The sequence below is a fragment of the Caretta caretta genome, chromosome 26 (genome assembly GCF_965140235.1).
Source record: "Caretta caretta isolate rCarCar2 chromosome 26, rCarCar1.hap1, whole genome shotgun sequence".
Taxonomy (NCBI): domain Eukaryota; kingdom Metazoa; phylum Chordata; order Testudines; family Cheloniidae; genus Caretta; species Caretta caretta.
In genome coordinates, this window is record NC_134231.1 from 1,007,943 (window position 1) to 1,029,933 (window position 21,991).

Sequence of the window (21,991 nt, forward strand, 5' to 3'; positions counted from 1 at the left end):
AAGCACACGGACTTTGCCCCAGAGGGCATACAGTCTAAGGCAGCAATGGATGTGCGAACGGGAGACAGTCTTATTTAGCAGAACTACTCTTCTTTTTGTTTCTAACTATACCAGTGAAACAACAGCTATACAAAAAGAACAGGAGGACTTGTGGCACCTTAGAGACTAACCCATTTATTTGAGCATGAGCTTTCGTGAGCTACAGCTCTGATGAAGCATCTGATGAAGTGAGCTGTAGCTCACGAAAGCTTATGCTCAAATAAATTGGTTAGTCTCTAAGGTCCCACAAGTCCTCCTTTTCTTTTTGCGGATACAGACTAACATGGCTGCTACTCTCAAACCAATAGCTATACAGTGAATAGACAACACCGTCACTTTGTGGAATGAAATAAATTCAACCAGGGTAAGTGGAAAGTCCATTAGCCAATACAAAGAGGAGAATAAATGTCTCCACAGAAGAGTCAATTATATAATAATTTTGTTAACTAATACCGAAAGGAGCTCATTTTGTTAATACTCTGTAGTGTATCAATCTTGCCAGCACATATGAGGTATCCGTCTAGGATATTTTTCTCTTCCTAAATGGTTCCCCGATCAGGGCTTAGGAAGTAGGAGAACTATGTTTCAGAACCAACTGTAATTCAGGCAATGAAAATCCAATAGCTTTCCAATATTCCAATGAAAATCCAATCCATTGCCAATAGACTCTTACAAAAACCCTGAAAATTGATAAGGTCGTAAGTAACATGAGAGGCAAGATACAATTTCCTTAATGAAAGCTAATAGAGATCCTTTCATATACCGGTCAGCTGAAGATTTGTAACTTGTATTAACACTCTTGAACCATGAGGGAGATCACAGAGGGTTCAGGTCATAATTATGTGCCTAAATCTATCGTTATTTTGCTCACTGAGGAACTTTGCAGAATCAAATAATGAAGTTCTTTCATCACTTTGTCAGTCCCTCCAGCTGCAATTTCATTAGAGCTGAGCTACAATAGCGGTGAAACCTTTGGATCAGAAGAGCTCTCAAACTGATTTTTAGAGTGCAAATTTTCCTACTCGTATCCCAAGAAGCATATTTCCTGAAAGCATAGTTTTAAGTAATTATTTTGATATTAAACATTTTATTTAAAATCTAAAAATGGAAAACCACATGAGCTAGGTGTGCCAATTAAGTACTAATAAGTGTGTATTCTGGTATTCCAATAGCATCACAATTTTTACCTTTTTATTATAAATTAATTTTTCTTTTATCAGCTGTACTATATTCAGCAGAGAGATCACAGCAAACACATGCGGCTCTTGTTTTGCATTATGACTAATGATCCATTTTTCTTTTAAAACCTTTTGAATCAGGATCACTTTTTTAAAAGTAGACTGCTAGAGCCTTCTGGCAACTTTGAAGAGGGCTGAGGGGCTAAACCAGAAGGTTTACATGTTGGTGGCACCTATTAATAGTGTATTAAGATATTTGAGCGAGGGGATTGACTACTGAATACAGTCTTTATCTGTGGCATTTTAAAATTCTTCTGTTTTTTTTCCTATTCTTTTCTAAAAACAAACAAACTGAAAACAAGAATGTTCAGATGATTATAAATCTAACAGTTTTCCTACTCTGAGAAATGTTTGGTTTTATACATGTAATGTCATACATAAGGTTATGCTCTTTGATTACTATTTTTTATTATTCTTCACCAGTATGTTTATATTATAAGTAACAGTTTTAACAAGAAAATGTTAACAGGTAAAGTTTAATAATAAAGCATGTAACTATAACTAAAAGAAGCTTTACTTCCTGAGCTGGTGTAAATGCAAATAATTTAGGAATAGTTTCATGCTACCTAAGCACACTAACATTTCTGTTTTAAGGGAGATGGTAGATTTCTAAGCCATACCATTCAAAATATGTAGAGCAGCAGTCTTTGCAATAGAAGGTGCTAACCGCTGCTAATTCTTCTTTGTGTCAAATGTGGGGACTGTCTATTCAAGGTTCTGGTGTAGTATGAATAGTGGTTGGGCTGGGAAGACTCCATGTCTGATTGTTTTCTTTTACAGAAACCACTCTGAGTTCACTAAAGCAGCCGCATGCGGATAGTTCTCCTGTGGTGTCTTCACCTCACCAAAGAAGAGACTCAGACAGGTACTGTCAGCTCTGTGCAGCCTGGTTCAATAACCCCATGATGGCACAACAACATTATGATGGCAAAAAGCACAAAAAGAACGCAGCCAGGGCCGACTTATTAGAACAACTAGGGAAGACCTTGGATCTAGGAGAGTTGAAAGGTAAGAGCCTGTCTTGAACATAAAGAATCTGTGCTTTGAGAAGGAAGATTCATCCTCTGTAGGTTGTAATGTGTTTGCAGCCTAGTGTCTCTCTGTTCACCTTAGTCATTTCTCTTAGCGGTTAGCAGATTCCAGTCTTGTCTGGTTATAGAAGAAAAGGATGCAGTGTTTGGCTAATGCTGCTCATATGCAGCTCTTCATGACTTTCCTTTTTCTAGGATAGTTTATTAATGTAAAAAGAACAAGGAGTACTTGTGGCACCTTAGAGACTAACAAATTTATTTGAGCATAAGCTTTCGTGAGCTACAGCCCACTTCATCGGATGCATGCATGTATCTCACGAAAGCTTATGCTCAAATAAATTTGTTAATCTCTAAGGTGCCACAAGTACTCCTTTTCTTTTTGCGGATACAGACTAACACAGCTGCTACTCTGAAACCATTTATTAATGTAGTGTCTGAGCCTTAAGGCATAGCACACAATACAGTAAATATGTGTTTTAAAACCAGCACAGCTCAGTAAGATGAATAATAATTTTTAAAAATTGTAAAACATTAACTCAGGCCTTCCACCAGGCTCAGTTACACCCTTAAAACCACAACCCCTGAGACAATATTCAAAAACATGGTAACAAGTATATACATTATTTCATTTAGGTTATAAGGAGCCTTCCTTTTTCTTGTTTTTGTGGTCGATAAGGCAAATAGGGTGACAACCTGCATACCTTTCTGTGGGATAACACTCTGCAGTCATAGCAGCATCATTCAGAAGTTGGTCCTCTAGGATATCTTGTTCCTCTTTCAAAGAAGGAGGATCTTAGAGGTCAGTGCATGTCGCAATTCCCTGGCAAACACAGGATCGCTCTTCTAGGAGCCACGTTACAGAGAGAACGATAGTCTAGTACTTGGTGCAGTGTGACTGGGAGTTGGACTCCAGGGGTCTATTCCCATTTCTGCCACTGACTTGCTATGTAGCCTTAGGCAAAGGACGTCCTGTGCCTCCATTGAGGCATTTGTAAAATGAGCATAACACGTATCACATTCGATGTGTTGTGACTGTTTTGTGGAGGTTTCTTGCCTTCTCTCAGAAGGTATGCTAGGCAACTCTCTATGATCAGCTAATGGACCTTCCTTGACCCGGCTCCACTTGCTTAAACAGCATGCACAGCATCAGACCATGTCAGGGCACCAAAGGAGACAAGTCACAACCTGTCTCTTTTATGTCTGATGTCTGCTTAGAGAGCAAATGTTGTTTGCTGCCTCAGCCTGAGTTATCAGCACTTCAGCTCTTACAGAAATACACATCTTAATGACTTGACCTCTAAATTCTTTAGTGTTTGAATGGCCTGTCTTTTAAATAAAAGACAAAAGGGCTGTCCCCATTTGGTAACTGAAAGTGACTTGCTCAGCAGCCCATGTAAGGCTATTAGCTCTCAACATTGACCTTGAGTCTTACCTTTGCATCAGTCAAAGGTGTGAGCCTCACCTGGAAATTCTTGCTTAGTAGCGATACACTCAGGGCTTAACTATAATTGGTCCTGTGCTTGATAAATACTCTGCATAAATATGTATGAGAGTTTGACTCAGATTCTCTGTTGGTGTAAATCAGTGTAGCTTCATTTAATAGAGCTGTGCCAATTTACCCCAATGGAGGATGTGGCCCAAATGCTGAGAAGACTATATCATTAAAGTGTGAAAATGCCTAAAAAGGGAAAACTATGGAGCTCCTTTTAAGGCACAAGTTTCATTTTGATGTAATATGGCCCAATATGTGTCTACAGGAATAATTAATTGAAATAGACAAAGGAAGAGGTACTAGTTGAGATTTTCAAACCAGTGCAGGGATTTGGTTTCGCAGCAGGACATTCCATATCATTTTCAGTTTTGTTCCTTTTGAAGGAAATTACTATCTCCCTTCAGGTTTCAGAGTAGCAGCCGTGTTAGTCTGTATTCGCAAAAAGAAAAGGAGTACTTGTGGCACCTTAGAGACTAACAAATTTAAAAATCTCCCTTCAATTACTAATAGACATACTGTAGATTATGAATTTCTAAGCTTCAAATAAAACTTCTGCTTTCTCAGATTCTTTGTGTGCTACACAGGGAGAGCCAGTGTGGCTCACAATACCATAAATATGATTCATTGGCTGACTCACTGCCCCCTGCTGAACATATGCAGTGAAGAATAAACTGGGACAGTAATATGTAAGTGCTTACTACCTTGAACTATGCCGAACTCATGTGTGGATGGGAACATTAGTAGCAGTAAATAAATCAATTGTGGAATGTTTTATTCACGTAGTTATTGTCTAGGGGAGTTAGAAATGAAGGCGTTTAAGGTACCTACTGGTCCATACTGTGTTTCTGAAAATGTTCTGCTGTTCGAACTTCATGACATATTTTGGATTTGCAGATAATCTAGTATCAGTAAATCATGCATTAATGGACAGTGCAATTTATAGGAGAGAAGGAAACATAAATGTGTATACACAGATGCACGCAGACTTCTGTGAGAGAGGAAGAGAGGGCACCTTGCTGCTAGTATTTGACATTTTGAGGGGTACTTTTTCCTATTTTCAGTGATCAAACTTTTCATTTTGGAGGAGAAAATGCTATGCCTCTCCTGAATGTACAGCTAATGGACCCAGTTCTGCAGCTTCAGTGGCCCCAGAAGGATTCCCCTGCCTCAGAGAAGGCTCCAGAAGTACAGGGCCATTGTGGTAGCTACTCCACCAGCCCTTTGCTGGCTCCTGGTGCAGGAGAAAAGGGGATATTATTGGCCCATTCTTCAATCCAGGTGACTCCTCCCACTTCTACCTGGTGTATGTTAGAGTGGGCTAAAGGCTGCTCCACCTGGATTTTGGGATTGGGCTGGTGTCCGTTCTCTCTGAGAGTGGGGAGCAGTGCTTTGCTCATTTCTCTGGACTTGCACTGAGCATAGCATAGCTGGCCAGGAGAATCTGGTCCAATATTGACGTAAACTTCCATATACCATCAAAGTCAATCTGCCCACCTCTGGCCATCTTCTAGCAATCTGCTAACAGAAATGTTATCAGAGATTTCATCTAAAAAATGTGTGCAGTCAGGACCATGCTGTTAAGCAAAGCCTATGCACTCTTAGGATAAGACCCTGCTCCAAGCCTCCTCCAGTAACATCATCATTTTACTGTTTAATTCCCTTATTTTGGTTGGGTAAAATTGCACTGTTATTGCTATTAAACATAGTTTTTGTTGCAATTCTTTCTCTTGTGAAATTAGTATTTCACAATCTTCTGAACGGAAAAGAGATGACATTTGTTTAACATTAGTGGCTGCTCACACATGAGGCATGTTATTCACTATTCATTATTCTCTCAGGCATTCAGCAATCATGTAATTTCAAGTGATTTCACATCATTTTCTACATGTCAGAGGCTTGACATACTATTTGATAAACGTGACATATGATCATAACACCCAAAGGGTCTAACCACAAACAGAAATTCCTCATTTGCTAATCATAACTTTCAGTTCCTGTCTGTGATTTCCATTTATAGACTCAATCCAGTGGGGAACAGATCTGTTTAGCTGGTATAATAATTGCAGAACATCATTTGAATCCACATCACAATCAGAACAGATTGGAAAAGGAAACAGGGCTTGGTTCTGATCTTAAAACCGTATTAATGCCAGTGTAATTTAGCTTCCGTGGAATTATTCCTGATTTAGGCTCATTCAGAGAAATTGAGACTCAAGCCCATTCCAGTAAGTCTGCGTTCTGTTTTGGTTGGAGCTGCTCTTGAATCAAAACCTCAGATCTCCTTGAGCTTTGGGGAGATTGGGTGTGAATCCAGATTCTAACTTTGTATCATCTACAGTTAATTTTTGTGTAACAAACAAAATTAATATTATTAATACAATGAATCAGTTTTTCAAAAGCACCTAAGTTATTTAATCACCTAAATCCCCAATTTCAAAAGTGACTTAGCGCCTTAGGATCCCTAGTCCTAGTAACTTTCAGTGAGTCTTGGCCTCCGAAATCATTTAGGGGCTTTTGAAAATTGTACCTATTTTGTATTTAGACACCTGAGTTATTGCATTTGTCCTCCCACCTTCACCTACTTGCTGGATAGTGTGACAAAGTTTCTGCTCTGCCTTGGTGGGTCTTGCGCTTATCGGCAGATTTGCTCGCCTTGGAGCTTCACAGCAGCCCTCAGCTTGGCCGTTTTTCTGAACCCACAGTCCAGGTCGACTCCTCCTGTGTCTGACCAGGAGTTGGGAGGATTTGGGGGGAACCCGGGCCCGCCCTCTACTCCGGGTTCCAGCCCAGGACCCTGTGCAATGCAGCTGTCTAGAGTGCCTCCGGGATCAGCTGTGTGACAGCTACAACTCCCTGGGCTACTTCCCCATGGCCTCCTCCCAACACCTTCTTTATCTTCACCATAGGACCTTCCTCCTGGTGTCTGATAATGCTTGTACACCTCAGTCCTCCAACAGTCTGCGTTCTCACTCTCAGCTCATAGTGCCTCTTGCTCCCAGCTCCTCACACTCACAGCACAAACTGAAGTGAGCTCCTTTTTAAAACCCAGTTGCCATGATTAGCCTGCCTTAATTGATTCTAGCAGCTTCTTGATTGGCTGCAGGTGTTCTAATCAGCCTGTCTTAATTGTCTCCAGAAGGTTTGTGATTGTTCTGGAACCTTCTCTGTTACCTTACCCAGGGAAAAGGGACCTACTTAGCCTGGGGCTAATATATCTGCCTTCTATTACTCTCCTATAGCCATCTGGCCCGACCCTGTCACAGTAGTTACATGGCTAGGTGCAGTTAGTTTTGTGGTCACATGTCTCTCCTGCAGGAGGAAATGGTGCCCATAATAAATTAGAATTTGGCAATTGTTTGTATGTTGCTTGATGTTTGCCAGGGGCAGGTGTTTTGTCCCAATTTGTCAGTCCCTGTCCAGAACAAGCACAGAGTTTAATTCCTGCATAACTCGCAGGGTGGACTTCAGCAAGAGCTCTCGGCCCTGTTTACATTTGCAGCTTCTTGTGCTGCGTTCAGTGAAGTGGAATAGCTGCGAAGAGTCCAGGGATTTCACAGCCACTTTTTGGAAATGCCCATAGCTCACACACGAGCTTGAAATAAAAATGAGGCAGAATGTTTTTCTCTTCCGAAGTCCAGGACGGAAATTTAGAGAATTAAAATTTGCTCCCTTCTAGTATCCCCGTTGGGCCTTGCTATCCCCAATATCCACATAGTACTGCAGAGATTGTTTGTTTTCTCATACTGCAAGAATTTTCAAAATTTTAAATGTTTCCTGTCCCAATTTGGGACAAAAGGTCAATCTCAAAATTTTCACAAACTGAAAATCCAGAAAAACTTTAGATTGGATCAATCCAAACAGTAATTTTAAAACATTTTTTTTTAGATTTTGACCTTTTTAAATTTAAGTATAAATTAAATTTAACTTAATTTCTAAACAGACATTTTCACCTGAAAAACATTTTTCCTTTTTGAAAATGTTGAAATGGGATGTTTCAACAATTTCAAATGTTTCATTTCAAAAATGTTTCAAAACAGAAAATTCATCAAAACCAACATTTTCTTGCAAGGGAATCAGCATTTTTGATGAAAAAAATATTTTGATAAAAAATTCCCAACCAGGTGTACCAGATACTGCTAGCAATTAAGCCAACAACAGCCATCCTAGTAAACTAGATTAATCTTTTGTTGCTGAAAATGTCAGAATCCACTTACAACATGTTTTCTCCACTGGTGTTGTATTAACAAAGTCCTCTTTCAAAAGAGGAGAATTGTTTATAAATTCCCTTCTCAGACCTCACGCTCTAGAACATGAAAAGAAGGGCTGCAGGCATGCATGTGTATCTGTATGCATGGATAGAAAAAAGGCCCATTCTTGATTATAACCCCACTCTTTCTACGGACATCCCCAGCTCTGTAAAATCGCTGGAATGTAGGACTTTCCATAATGGATCAGATCACTGACCTGCCTGCTAAGTTTCATATTTTGCCTGTGGAAGTGGCAAACACTTCATGCTTCAGATGGAGATGGCCTCCGAAGTCATTTAGGGGCTTTTGAAAATTGTACCTATTCTGTATTTAGACACCTGAGTTATCTGTCACTCTCCATAATTCCCTGGACCAGCTGAGTGTTGCTATACTTGGGGAAAAAGGACTCCTTCCTGACCCCTGCAGTGATCAGTTTATGCCCTGACACATGAGATTTTACCGTTGAGATCCTACTATGCATAAGTGATAAGAGTTGAGCTACTGGGCATAAAATCACCCAGTCTTTGCAGAAATTACACTGAATGCATAACAGTCCAGTGAGTGCAAAGCAGCACTGCAGGGACTGCAATGTCCTTCCTAAGAATAACATGTCGGAGCTGCTACAGATAGTGGCAAAGGCAGCAAAACAGCTGTGTTTGGATCAGTGACTCAGCAGATACTGCATTGTGCCGCGGTGCGGGATAGTACTGCCCTCAGAGTGTGAAGCTGGCAAAAGAATGCTGGTGATGGCCTGAGCCCTTTGGAGACAAATCCACCCTGCTGTTGTGGCGCTCTCCCTGCTCTTACTCATGAGGTTTTCTTAGCTGCTGGTTGTCCATGCCGGTGGGTGGCAGTCTAGGCGGTCTTGTCTGCCAGGACTCTAGCCTTTGTCCCAGGATGAAGTCCCTGTTTGAGAAGTTCAAAGAAACTTTTGGAGGCAGAAGGATAGCTCTGAATCTAGGTTGCAGGTACGTAACCAGCCCTGTCTCTTCAGCCCCGCCGGTAGGAAGTGAGAGCCGCATGGACTCACAGTTTCCCCTCGGCAAGGAGAAGTGAAGCCAAGTGATTTATTCTATTTAGATACTTGAGGCTGTCAGCCTAGTACAGTATCTGTGACTAAAAGCCATCAGACAAATCCTCTGAAGAGTGCTGGCAGCGCAGATAGGGAAAAGCACCCTTCCACTCCTGTGTCTGCACTTCTGCATCTAATAAGGAAAAGCTGCGTCAGGTTAGACTTATGCAACTCTCCAAGGCTCTTTGTGTGGCTTGATTGAAAATGCCTAATGTTCTGTGGAAACTAAAGAGCTCATGTCCTACTTCCTAAAAGGAAAGTGCAGAATCTTTCACTGGGTTTTAGGGATATATACATCATTTACTTCGACTTCTAAATAGTTACATGTCTGGCTGATGGGCCACATTCACTTTATCTGGCTCCATCTTCAGAGATGCAAATTCGGCATCAGCGTTAATGCCCTGTCCTGATGCAGATGGAAGGGATTTAAGACTGTTCTACAAAATGTGCCCCGATGCTCAGAATAACGGTGTACCCAGAAAATGGTCTTTTTCACATTTTTTTTTAAATTTTTTATTAAAGGCTGACTGCAGGACCTTTTCCTCCATGTTGTTAGCTGGGAAGCTAACGGTGTCTTCTGTTAGACAGGAAAAGAGATGAAGGCAGACCTCTGGATTGTAACTTGCTTTAATCAGTGCGAAATTGCCCAGTTTACTCTCTCTCTCATATTTTTGTATTTGTCAATAAGCTTGCAGACTGTACTCTCCCATGCTTTCCATTCCTGATGGGTTCTATTTTCTCAGTATTCACTGGATGGTAAACTCATTTCCATTTCAAGTGATCCCAGGTGGCTTGCAACATCATGTTTTAAATATTAATTCTGTTTTGACTACACTGGGAACCTAATGTTTGATGCATTTTATAGTATTGGTGAGCAGTGTAGCTTGATGTACAAAATTCCAGCAATCTTGATTTTCTAATAATGGTTATAATAAAATGTATGTTGCTAAATATGAACCTGTATTTGGAAAAATAAATGTGGAGCTGTAGCTCTGGACAAATGAGACTTATAGAAAGCTAAAGCTTCAACTTTTCTTTTTTTTTGTTGGCCAAGTGTTTATTCTGAAACTTTGAAGTCTTATTTTCTTTTCCAAAGTAATAAATAAACAAACACATAAAAAAGCCTCCTAAATGGCATTATTTCTCTACTCTCTGTGCTCAGCTCTAATCTGAGGTATGTGGGATCATGACTGCATAGCCCTGGAAATCTGATGCTTTGCCTGAGCAGAGGAAGCTTTTCATGTTAGCAGGTCCAAAAAAGCTAATGCTGTCATCTGACTGCCTTTTCAACCTTGTGACAAGCTTCAAACCTCTGTAATGTTCTTTCCATGAGCACTACGAGAACATGGATTTTTGTTTCAGAGTAGCAGCCGTGTTAGTCTGTATTCGCAAAAAGGAAAGGAGGACTTGTGGCACCTTAGAGACTAACACATTTATTTGAGCATAAGCTTTCGTGAGCTACAGCTCCGATGAATTCATCCGATGAAGTGAGCTGTAGCTCACGAAAGCTCATGCTCAAATAAATTGGTTAGTCTCGAAGGTGCCACTAATACTCCTTTTCTTTTTATGGATTTTTGTTTTTCCCGTAATGATTTGCTGCATTTGAGTGATGTTTGCAGCCCTGGTTATGTTTAACCATATGTGAAGTTGCATACCAGTTTTTCTGCGTGTATGAGGACTTTATCTGTCTGAGTAGGTTATCTTCCTGCAAACTTCAGAGAAGATTTCAGTCACTCGAATTACCTGTACATTGCAGCGGGTGCTTCCAGAGGCTGGTGTGCGGTCTTAGCACAGCTAGTGGTTTATCCTGTCTTCCAGGTATGACCCGGAAAAACTAAGGAAAAGAAGTGAGAGGAGATTGGGGGAAAGTGAGGCGGGCCCCATTCCATGCATTGAATCGGAAAACATACCATGGAAGAGAGAAATTAAAAGCACTTTCCTCCCCCTTAATGAGGTGTGTGTTCGGCATGTTGGCATCCTTCCACCTTGCTCGCTATTGAGTTTTGAGTTCTTTGCTGCAAGCAAATAAAGGTTTTTCTGGATTTGAGTCAGTATGTTATTTAGGTCTTCCTGTGGGGAACAAGGCCTTCCAGGACAAATACGATGGAAAATCTGAAAAAGTCTTGTGTCATGATGCATGTGAGATGGGTGGATATGCGCCAGTATGGGAAGCTATGGTTGTGTCCCTGGTTTTATTGCATCAGTAAGAATCTACATGACTATGTTAAGTTGAGATTGACAAGTGATGTGTGGGAGCTATGTGCTTAAACAGGTGAGCAGTATTCTGTAATAGAGTGCACAAAAGCCAGTGAAGAGGTCCATAGAGTTTTGCATCAGCTCCCCATGTCAGGATAGGGAGCTGGGATTGGTGCTAGGACTTCACTTCGTGGTTGGTAACAACAACCTTCTTGTAGTCTTTCCTGTTGTGTGCTAAGGCACAATGAATGTTGACATTGCTGAGCACGATTTGCATGCCAGTCTGACCCTGATTGAACTGCAATGGAGAGAGCTAACACTTTTTTGTATCCTTTTATGGTTCCACTGTTTACAAATATAATAACAAGAGTATAAAGTTTGGAATCTTCCTGTCCAACATATGAGACTATTCGACAATAGTGAATGTAAGCTGCTGTATTAGGTATATTGCGTTCCAGTTTGGCCGTTTTAAACTTTCCCCAAACTGCACCAAGCATAAAACAAATTGCTTTCTGCTCCATCAGGTCACGTTTCACCAGTTTTGCTTCTCATTTGGCATTTTTTCTCACTGATCTCTCTTGTTCCTCCTATAAAGTAGGTGGCCACTGCATGGGCAAAGGCCATGCAGAGAAATTGACAGGTCTTTGAAAGGGTTTTTATGGGCAATTTAATTATGGGTTCTGCTTATTGCTAGCAATGAGCTGAAAGTATATGTCAAAATCCTTTCACTTTGAAGGCTCGTCCAGTTTGTGAAAGGTCTGTGTTTCACTGTGTGAGTTGTGCGTCTTTTCCTTTGCTATGTCCTGTGTATACTTTCAATGGAGAGAGTGAGCTAATAATTTAATATAAAGACTTTATCTTGTCGGTATTTATAACCTTAACTTCTATGTACTTCTGTACAATGACAAATTAGCTGCCTATATATCTCACTTGGTATGATACCAGACCTAGATACTAAAAAAGAAAACGAGATTTCTATAAAGCATGGAATCAGGCAGAATTGTCTCTCTAGCCCACTGTTACCAATTCCTTATTTATTTTACCTTTGAGGGAATAGGTTGTTTCACAATGAGAATGCTCAGCACATTCTGGGAAATTATTTAACCCTGCCCATAAGGTCTGCAAGAAGAGCCTCAGCTGAGGTCTTGCGAAAGGTACACGCAAGTCTCAAACACAATTTAGGAAACTGCTCAGTAGGGTCCAGCATCCCAGAAGAACAGCCAAACAGCTCCGGATGGGACTGCTGTGCCAATGTGCTCTAATACCAGTGTACCAAGAGGTCTAGGCTGCTGGGAGTGAGAACTTCCCAATTCAAGTATTTTAAAAGTTCAGGCAGACTAACAACTAACACCACCAGACGCCATAGTGCACCAGAACCAGTAGAGCTCTCCATGTGCTCCCGAGACACCCATCTGTTCTGGTCTTTCCTTTGGATTTCTCTGACTGGCAAGCAGTAAAAACCCTGATTTTATTAATTTTTTTAAATAGAAAAAATGGGGATGTAAATTCAGAGATGGTCTTGAATTTCTTGTGCTGGGAAAATGGAATTCTATAGCTAGCACCTTGGAACAGGAGCTTTCTGCCAGAGACCATTCAGCTTCCTCATGGAGGAGGAATGCAAAGGCGCAAGGAGAGGTGATGGGATACTGCCTCAAAAAGGGAATTACAACAGTGGTTCTTTAGAATAAAATATGGTGCTATTTGGTGTGTCTGGTCTCCAGACTTCAGAATGGAGATGGCTATGCAGGAATGTCATCACTGGAAAACTCTCCTATATTCCCATAGCAACAAAAACCAATAGTGATTAGATGCAGATATATCTTGAAAAATTATGGCAGAGTTGGATTTATTGTGTGTCCTCAGCCCATAATTTCGCTATATGCAGTATAAGTACTTTTGGTTCTGTGCTGTCACTTTCATTTAGTGAAAAAGAATTTAACAAGTGTTCCTGTGGAATGTGTTTTAATGCACTTTATGCAGAATGACATTAATAAATAAAGTCATTAATATTTTATTTGCAGGATATAGGTGTGCATTCAGTTTTATATGAATACATGTCAGGTTTCATGGGGGGGAACTCTGATGTGTTACGATAGTGCAAAGGTAAACACAAGTGCAGAAAGAACACTAATCTTTAAGTTCTTCCTAATTCTAACTCATTACTTCTCACCTGTATAACTGAAACAAAAACCACTATCAAACTGGGCTCACTTCCCTTTAGAAACCATTTTGCCTTTTCCAAATCCCATCTATTCCAATTGTCTTCACCAATCCTGTGAAGTTCTATGCCGATGCTCCGACACCTGTGCTCTCTGGCAAAGAGTTAGGGCAGGAAAAGCCAACAGGTGGCATGTCTTTTGGCATTTGAGGTTTGCACATCTTGGTAGATTTTAGGTTCAGAGATAAGAGTCCTCCTTTGTCACATGTCAGTATTAGCAGTGCACTTGTACTTGGTGGAGATATTGGTGCATTAGAGTTTTGGATTTTATTAGGATGTCTTGTGCAAAAATGCTCAGATACCCAGGTCAGATAGATAGTCATACTGCCAATTATGCAATGCCATGCTTAGCAGCTGGCAGCTCATGGCAGATTTAAAGCAAGAGTTTCAAAAGATCCCAGCTTCCATTTAGGCACCAAAATGAGAGCCAGATCTTCAGAAAAGCTCAGTATCCATCATGCACCTGATAAGTATTGAGCTCTTTTGAAATCTAGCCATGAACATTCTGCATGAGCCTAAGCATAAAAGTCAGCTGGTGTCTGAAGGCACCTAACGCTGAATTTGTGACACAGTTAATGACACCTTCTCTCTTTAAGCAGATATATGTCTGTAAATAATTTAAACCAAATGTGACCCCTGTGTAGAGCTAGCTGAAAAATGCAACTTTTCTTCCATAAAAAAAAACTTTGAACAAAACAATTTCGTTACAATTTTTTTGTGGAAAACTGATTTTTCAACGAAAAAATTGGATGTGAAATGAAAAATTTTGTTTAGCCTTGGTGTTAGAGCCGCACTTCTTAGATCCAGCTCAGTGCATAGAGTAAAAATCAAAGGATCAGGATCAGCCTTGACTGGGATTTCCTCGCCACTGTCAGTTTGGGTCACAGTCTTAGTATTATTTAAACCGAGCTTTTGGGGACTAGAACAAAAACTCCCAACTTGTGCTGCTCTTACTAATGTGAGCACGTCTCTGTTTGAGTGGCAAAAAGGCCTTCCTTGCTCATACTGGATTCTACGTCACTTTGTCCAGACCTCAGTTGATTAGAAGACCTGTATTTTACAACGTCACCCTTTTAGGCTGGCAGTGTTTATAAGCATAAGTCAGCCAGAATATCATTAATTTTGATCTTGTGCCCTGCAGTTCTGTTAACTGTTGTCCTTTATTCTCTGTTTTAAGATGTTCCATTTTGTAGATTATCCAGAGCTAATTTTATTTCTTTGCCATATTCCTTTAATTTCACACTTTTTAATATTTTAAATGTGAAAGTCGGTCTGAATACATATTTTAGTTCAGAGATTTTGCAGCCTCTCTCCCCGCTGCAGGAATTGTATTGTTCTCACTTAGCTTCGTGGATGCTGTCACGAAAAGGGCTGCTGATGCTGTATGCCATGAGTGATGCTTTTCTGCACTGTTATATTCTAGTCAAGCAAAGAAGGGGTTAATTATCTCTGTGTGTATGCAACCACACTTTGGTTCTTTATGAAATATACCAAATAATCAGAATCTGTCAGGTTTATTGCTTTAAGTCAATAACAATGTAGTACAGGAAAAAGGTTCTCTCTGGTACTAGTCTCTGGGAGCCTGTTTCATGCAGCATTGTTACATTCACCTCACACAGAAGACATGCTCCCACCGTTGCAACCCTAACGCCATCTTTTTCTACCCTACCTGTTTACCGGTAAAAGGTACACGCTGCCGTCCGAAACTAGAGTTCAACCAGTCAACTTTCTGCTTTGTTTTGCTGATACCGGGGTGTACCCCTTATCTCTTTATTCTGAATGTCTGCTGCACTCCAGATACCAAGTGTGAAGGCACCTTGTAGGCCTGTAGTAGGGTAGAACAATCCTATGTCTTGTCCTCTTCCTTTGGGACATTCCAGTACTGGCCTGTGAGAGTAATTCCCTGCCTGTTGTTATGGTAAAACCTGACAACTTTCCTATCTATTTAAGCCAAAGCTTACTTCATTTAATGCAAGGTGTTATGGGATATTTAGCATAGGAGAATGGGATAAGTAAAGATACAGGCCAGCTTTTCTGCTTCATGCATACTAATGTATATATGCTGCAGAGAATACATTTTATTGATATGATACATTAATATATAGAACATAATGTACTAGCCAGCATATATTGGTCAAGAGGCTAAAATGGAATCCCTGTAAATTGCTGTGTTCCTGCTGGCTAGAGGTGCCTTGGTAACAGACAAAAGATGCAACAGTGCAACTAATATGCTACTGCTGAGCCAGATCCTCAGCTGATGGAAAGTGAGGTGCGTCCGTGAATTGGTCTGTACCAATGTAATTATTGGTACACTATTTCAGTTGAACTAATTTATTCCAGCTAGGGATTTGGCCCACTGTGCTTAGCTCATTGGGGAAGTGTGTTGTTTCTGAGCTGGTTACATTGATCTTTTTGATCCTTATCATTCCTTGTAAGCCTTTCCCTTGCTTAACAATAGTTTAGCATTTTGTTGAAATCCAGCACGGTGCCTCATGATAGTTTCAGTACATGACTCCTGATTTTAATCTCAAATGCCAGCTAGCAAAGAATCCTTTATAGTGCATACAGATGCTGATCTAATATCCATTTTTTTGAGCTACACAGCCAGTGCACCTCACCTGGAAGCTCACTCAACATTGATGAGTCTGCTAAAGACTAACAAAGTCTCTAAGGTGCTACAAGTCCTCCTTTTCTTTTTGTGGATAGAGACTAACCCGGCTGCTACTCTGAAACCTATCTTTGATGAGTCTGTTGATAAACTACTTTTGCTAATCAAAGGTCGTCGTACAAATTTGGCTACAAGTTTTTTATGAGTGGCATGAAATTAAAATGAATGAAAATGAACAAAATCCTCAGCCCGTGTTAAAATCAGGTTCAAGTTTACTGCTTTGGAGAGAGACAAGTAGAAGTTTCTCCAAGCAATATATGACTCACAATTTTATCCACAAGGGCTTTATCATTGGATTCCTTAGTTGCTGGCAAAAAAACAGAGTAAAATTTTAATTTTTGCCTATTAAGGAATGTGCAAATAACTGATATGAAACACATTTTCAATATTTGGGTCTGTGCTGTCTGTGTAAACAGTTTCCACTGGATTTTATATGCCATGTTCTTGCAGTATTATTATTAATGAAGGTAATCTAAGTGAAGAGACTCAGGAATGGCCACTGTGGAATCTGGAACAAGTTATGGATGTACAATTGAATTTACCAGGGCATTAAGGCAACTTAAATGGTGCATAGGTTCTGTGCTGACCGTCTACAGAGGGGTGAATTTCACCTTTGGGTTCCACCTACTGGTTTAGGAAGTTTTACTTTTGACTTTACATAAAAACATCTGATTGGTCGTATGCTTGACGTTCTTGAGCACTTGTCCTCCTGCTGTGCAACAGCATCTGTTTTCAGTGACAATCAGTAAGCTGATTGCGACCCTTCCTTCCAAATAGACAGTATTTCTCCCCAGCTTTACATAAACAGCACTCTCCTGGCATTATTGCTCAGATCTTAAAAGTAGCAGAAAACTGTTCAGGAGCACCTGATAATCACAAGGAATAGCTGGATTTATGTGCACAAACAGCTTGAATATGTAATTCATCAGGTTCACAGGAAGACTTACTCATTACTTCAAAAACAGAGAAGTAACCTATTATAGTCCAGGAGGACCTTCCAAAACACTTCAAAGTGTAGAACTTAGACTCAGCATGAGGGTTGGCAGGTGGAGGAACAAATTTTGAAAACATAAGTGAGATTCATCTTTACGGAACTAGACTGCAGAATAAATCAAGCAGTATCCTTTCCAGCATGACTGCCCGTATCATCGACAAGTACTTGGGAAGCTTTTACAGGAGGATGAGTTATGTGACATCACTGACACTGAATTTTTATGTGTAAAAATGGTGGTTGTCTTGCGCTGCAATTACCTTTGTGCAATGCAACCATGCTAAATGAATGTCTTAAATTATACGGTTACATGCATACAAGTGAACACACTAAATAACGAGGAATAATGGATCTTGGAATCATTTGGTGCATACACAGTAGCAGCTAAATGTACAATATTGCTGCAGACTGTGTGTGGCAAAATTCTTGGCTGGATTAAATTAGAATTAAGGGTTTTTTAAAAAAATTGTTATGTAGTGAAAATTTCTGCACAATAAACTTATCATTATGAGAGATTAGCAAATGAGGGATAACACACTGCTAGGAATGTAAGCATCTCAAGTCTAAAGCATAGGTAGAGAAGTAGAGTTTGCATTCCAGTCCACTGTCTGCTTCCTCAAGAGGAGAAGCAGAATGGAGTAATAGAGGACACACAAGTATTTGTCCAGGACACTATGTCCACTAGCAATGACTCTTAAAGTATCTGGTGAAAATCAAGGCAGGATGAGGCCTCTAAATGATATTTAAGAAGAAGGGAGAATCTTTGCATCACTCTTCCTTTGTATTAGACCTTGCCATTTCTAGTAAATACATTGGCTTGATTTAAAAATTCCAGCATTGTGGAAAACAAATCTGTTTGTTAGCATTTTAGCTAGCATGCTAGGCATTGTTATCTGATCAGCATCTTCAGCATGATGCTGCCCATGAGATGAAGAATTACACTAAAAAGCTGTGCATTTAACACGTCTGACTGTGTCTGTAACATCCTAGCAGGATCCCAATAATGGTGCAATCTTGCTCTCCCTGTCCAATGTCATTGTTTTCTTGGTCAGAATAACCGCTTAGGCAATATTTCCAGTTTTAGGAAAGGACCTCAGTGTGTCATGTCTATTTGTTGGGCTCTTATTATTGTCAGAGACTATCTGGTGCTATAATAAAATCCTATGTGGTTCCAATATTTGCCTAATCCACAGCTGTAAATCATGTGCTAGAGAAGATATGATCCCCTTTGAACCCATATTATCAGTGATACGTTTAAAAAGAATAAGCAGCAGGGTGTGTATAATCACATATGTCCCTACAGAGAAATAAATGTACAACAGACCAGAAAGGAGCTTGAGCCACAATGAGGTGTATTTGAGAATATCTGTGACAAATACAGTGTCTCTGACTTGTGCTAATGTAGACTGCAGAATAGTAAAGTTACAAATTGAAATTTAGGTGCCACAAGATGGCTGAAGACTGTGTAGTAAGAGAAGACAGGGGATATGATTGGTCCAAGTAAATAGTCAGCTAGAGCAGAAAACTTAGAAACCTATCATTCATTAATCTTTGGTGATGTATGGAGCGGGAAATATTAATAAGGAATTTGAATGGTTCTCTAGTAATATATGCACCATATTGGGGGACTTAAAGTTGCAAACATCAGAAAGTCCCTTATTCACCTGAGTACAGTAGCCTCGTTGATTTTTAAGTTGGCTGCTCACTCACAGGAGAGAGGTCTACTCCTGTGTGTAACGCACAAGTTTAAAAAAACCAGGCCCTAACTTAATATAGGAGGTACATTTCCCTCCCAAATGGCTTTAAACATGGTTTACAGTGAATAAGTTATTGGTAAGGGCAGCTTCCAGGCAGAATTTTATAGGAGTAGAAGTATAGTCATTCCGTCACTATGATTATGCAAGCTCCTGAAGAATCTCTCGAGGTCTGAAGATGCTTCTTAGCAACACAGGAATTGCCATAGAGGATCAGTGCATCCATCCATTACTAGTCCCTGTAACCAGTCAACATCTGAGAAAGGGAGGGACTTGGGCTGGTCCAATAAGCAGTGTCTCATTGCTTCTCTTCACTTTTACTTGAGGGTCAGTACTACTCTATTCATTTGCCACACACTACATACAAGCAATTATCCCACGTTTAAAGATTGGAGCATTTCTCTCTTCCCATTTTTGCTTGCTTTAAGAGTTGGATTTCTGAAAAGATTTTTGCGGAGAAATCTGATTTGACATCTGTTGGAGCTTGCCAATTACCTTCAGCACTTAAACTACAGTCTGTCTCCAAAGGAGATAATCCTAAAATGAGGCACAGGACAAGATTGAATGGCTTAGATGGCACAATGAGTGTGTTGTGCTCTTTTGAGTTGTCTGCTGCAGTCACATAACCTCAAATGCTGATTGACTCAGCGTTCTTTACAGCAACTTTTACTAAATGTTCTGACATAGCTGGAGTCACTGGGAAATAAATCTGGACCTTTGGATTCACCTGTTTGCTTTTATGTCCTTGAAACTGTCATTTCATCCAGTGTTGAGGACAAAGATACACACACTTGCTGAACTTGCCCCAGACTAATGCAATTATGTAGGCTGGGAAAGCTCTGATTTGTTAACTCTGCAAAGTTATCAAGTTCCTTTTGTCATTTAAATTACCAATGACCAAGGGGCTTCCAGTTAAATGAACAGGCCAAGGGTTCCTTTTTTTGTGCATTTCCATTTTTGAATCAGATTGCAATAAAAGGAAAGCTTGACTCTTCTGCCTCTTAGTATCCACATAATTTCTTATTTCCATCTATAGAAGAAGCAATTTGAATAGTCAGATGGAATTCCTTATTATTTTAACCCCTTTAAATATTCTAGAAGGGTCTTCTTGCCTTTGAGAAAGGTTGCTTGTTTCAGTTGCCATTCTCTCTCTGTTCACCAGTTTTCACACTTAGATGGTTCTGGGTGATATCGTGAAACGGTGGCATGCTGCCTTTTTAATAAATGGTCATTGAATTGTAGCAATAAGGAAAAGAGGTGAATAGAGTTATATTTGGCCAAAAAGTGTTAACGTTGTTATGTTGGCAGCAAATTTATAATCTCAGAACTGCCAAAGACTCTGCAGTGATCTTGCTCCCAGTGAAGATAACCACTGGGAGGGTGGTGAAGCACCGGAATGGGTTACCTAGGCAGGTGGTGGAATCTCCTTCCTCAGAGGTTTTTAAGGTCAGGCTTGGCAAAGCCCTGGCTGGGGTGATTTAGCTGGGGGTTGGCCCTGCTTTGAGGGTTGGACTAGTCGATTCTATGATGTACTTCCGTGGGAGACAGCAGCAGGCCTGTGGTTTGTATTTTGCACACATGCACTACCAGGGCTCTGACTCATGGTATGAGTGTGCTGCTTCATGAGTGAGAGGGAGAGAAATTTGTAAAGTGAAAGGCTCTGACACTCACAGCATGAACACAAGGAGCACACATAATATGAAATTTGCCCAATGACATAATGTCATTCCAATTATTTGTTTTCCACCAAGCAAATTTTGTTTTTTATAGCAGTATATCTAAAAGAGGGGTGTGTGTGTGTGTGTGTGTGTGTGTGTGCATATATATAATGCTGAAATGAATATGTATATTAATATAAACCAATATACTCTTTCTACAATCAAACATTCTAGCAGGAGGAAAACATGACACCCCAGCTGTAAATCTCAGTATAGGATGAGATGACCTAGGTAAATTAAGAATGCCTTAGGACTTTGGAAACTTCTGCATGTTGGTTGACTGATGTGTAGGACAGGATTCTGCTATTAATCATACTCTATAACTTTGACACAGGACTTTTCCTTCTGGGGGAAAAAAGCTTTGTGTCCCAAGTTAAGAGCTGTAATTGCTGGCAGTGCTTTCACCTACACAAGTAATTACAATTCAGTAAGACTGTTAGTATATGCTAAAAGAACAGGAGGACTTGTGTCACCTTAGAAGCTAACAAATTTATTTGAGCATAAGCTTTCGTGAGCTACAGCTCACTTCTTCGGATGCATTGCTGTAGCTCATGAAAGCTTATGCTCAAATAAATTGGTTAATCTCTAAGGTGACACAAGTCCTCCTGTTCTTTTTGTGGATACAGATTAACAAAGAGCATTTGGTGTCAGCAGGGACTATTCAATCTTGTTGTTCCCCCGTCACTGACACAAGGCTATGTTGGTCTCTTTGCTTCCATTGGCAGTGATGTGGAGAAATAGATACTAATAGCTCTGGAGGGAGTGTTGCGCTATAAATGCAGAACATTGCTTGGTTTTGCTATTGTGCTGGGAGCAAACTTCTGCCACAACTGTTTTTCTGCTTATAAAAACAAGGGCTGGCATTAAGGGGCAGCAAGCAGGGCAATTGCTCAGGGCCCCACACCACAGTGGGCCCCATGTAGCTAAACTCGGAACCCTGGTTGAGAACTGCAGTGATCATTTGGCAGTGTCAGTGTCGTCTGAGTGTTTTTAAAAATACCATGAATTTCTAATGAAATATCCTTTAAATATTTGTAGAGAAGATCTTAACGTGTTATTAATTTTATATAGACAGAAATAAGAGGAGAAAAGCTACTTGAGAAAAATGGCAAAACATTAAGTCTAAATTATCACACATGGCAGAAATTTTTAACTTTTGAAGTTCAGGATAGAAAGTTGAATCAGTAAAATCTTCTACCTTGATGTGTTGTCCACTTGGGAGCAAAAATAGCCTTATTTCTCAGCATTCATTCAATCTGATTCTGTGGTGGACTTTTCATTTCCACTCTGTTTTTCATATCCTGAGTAAAACCCAAAGCCAACCTGC

General features: G+C 40.2%; 1 protein-coding gene across 6 annotated transcripts in view; it reads left to right on the forward strand.

The window, feature by feature from the left end:
- The window catches only part of ZMAT4 (zinc finger matrin-type 4), a 260,600-nt gene that overhangs the window by 177,056 nt on the left and 61,553 nt on the right, over positions 1-21,991 (forward strand). For all 6 annotated transcript variants that reach the window (XR_012666151.1, XR_012666152.1, XM_075123468.1 and 3 more), the window contains one exon: positions 2,058-2,285. Coding sequence is in view for 4 of the 6 variants with exons in the window: in XM_075123468.1 (XP_074979569.1) it covers positions 2,058-2,285 (228 nt within the window). In the remaining 2 variants the exon portion in view is untranslated. The remainder of the gene's footprint in view (positions 1-2,057; positions 2,286-21,991) is intronic.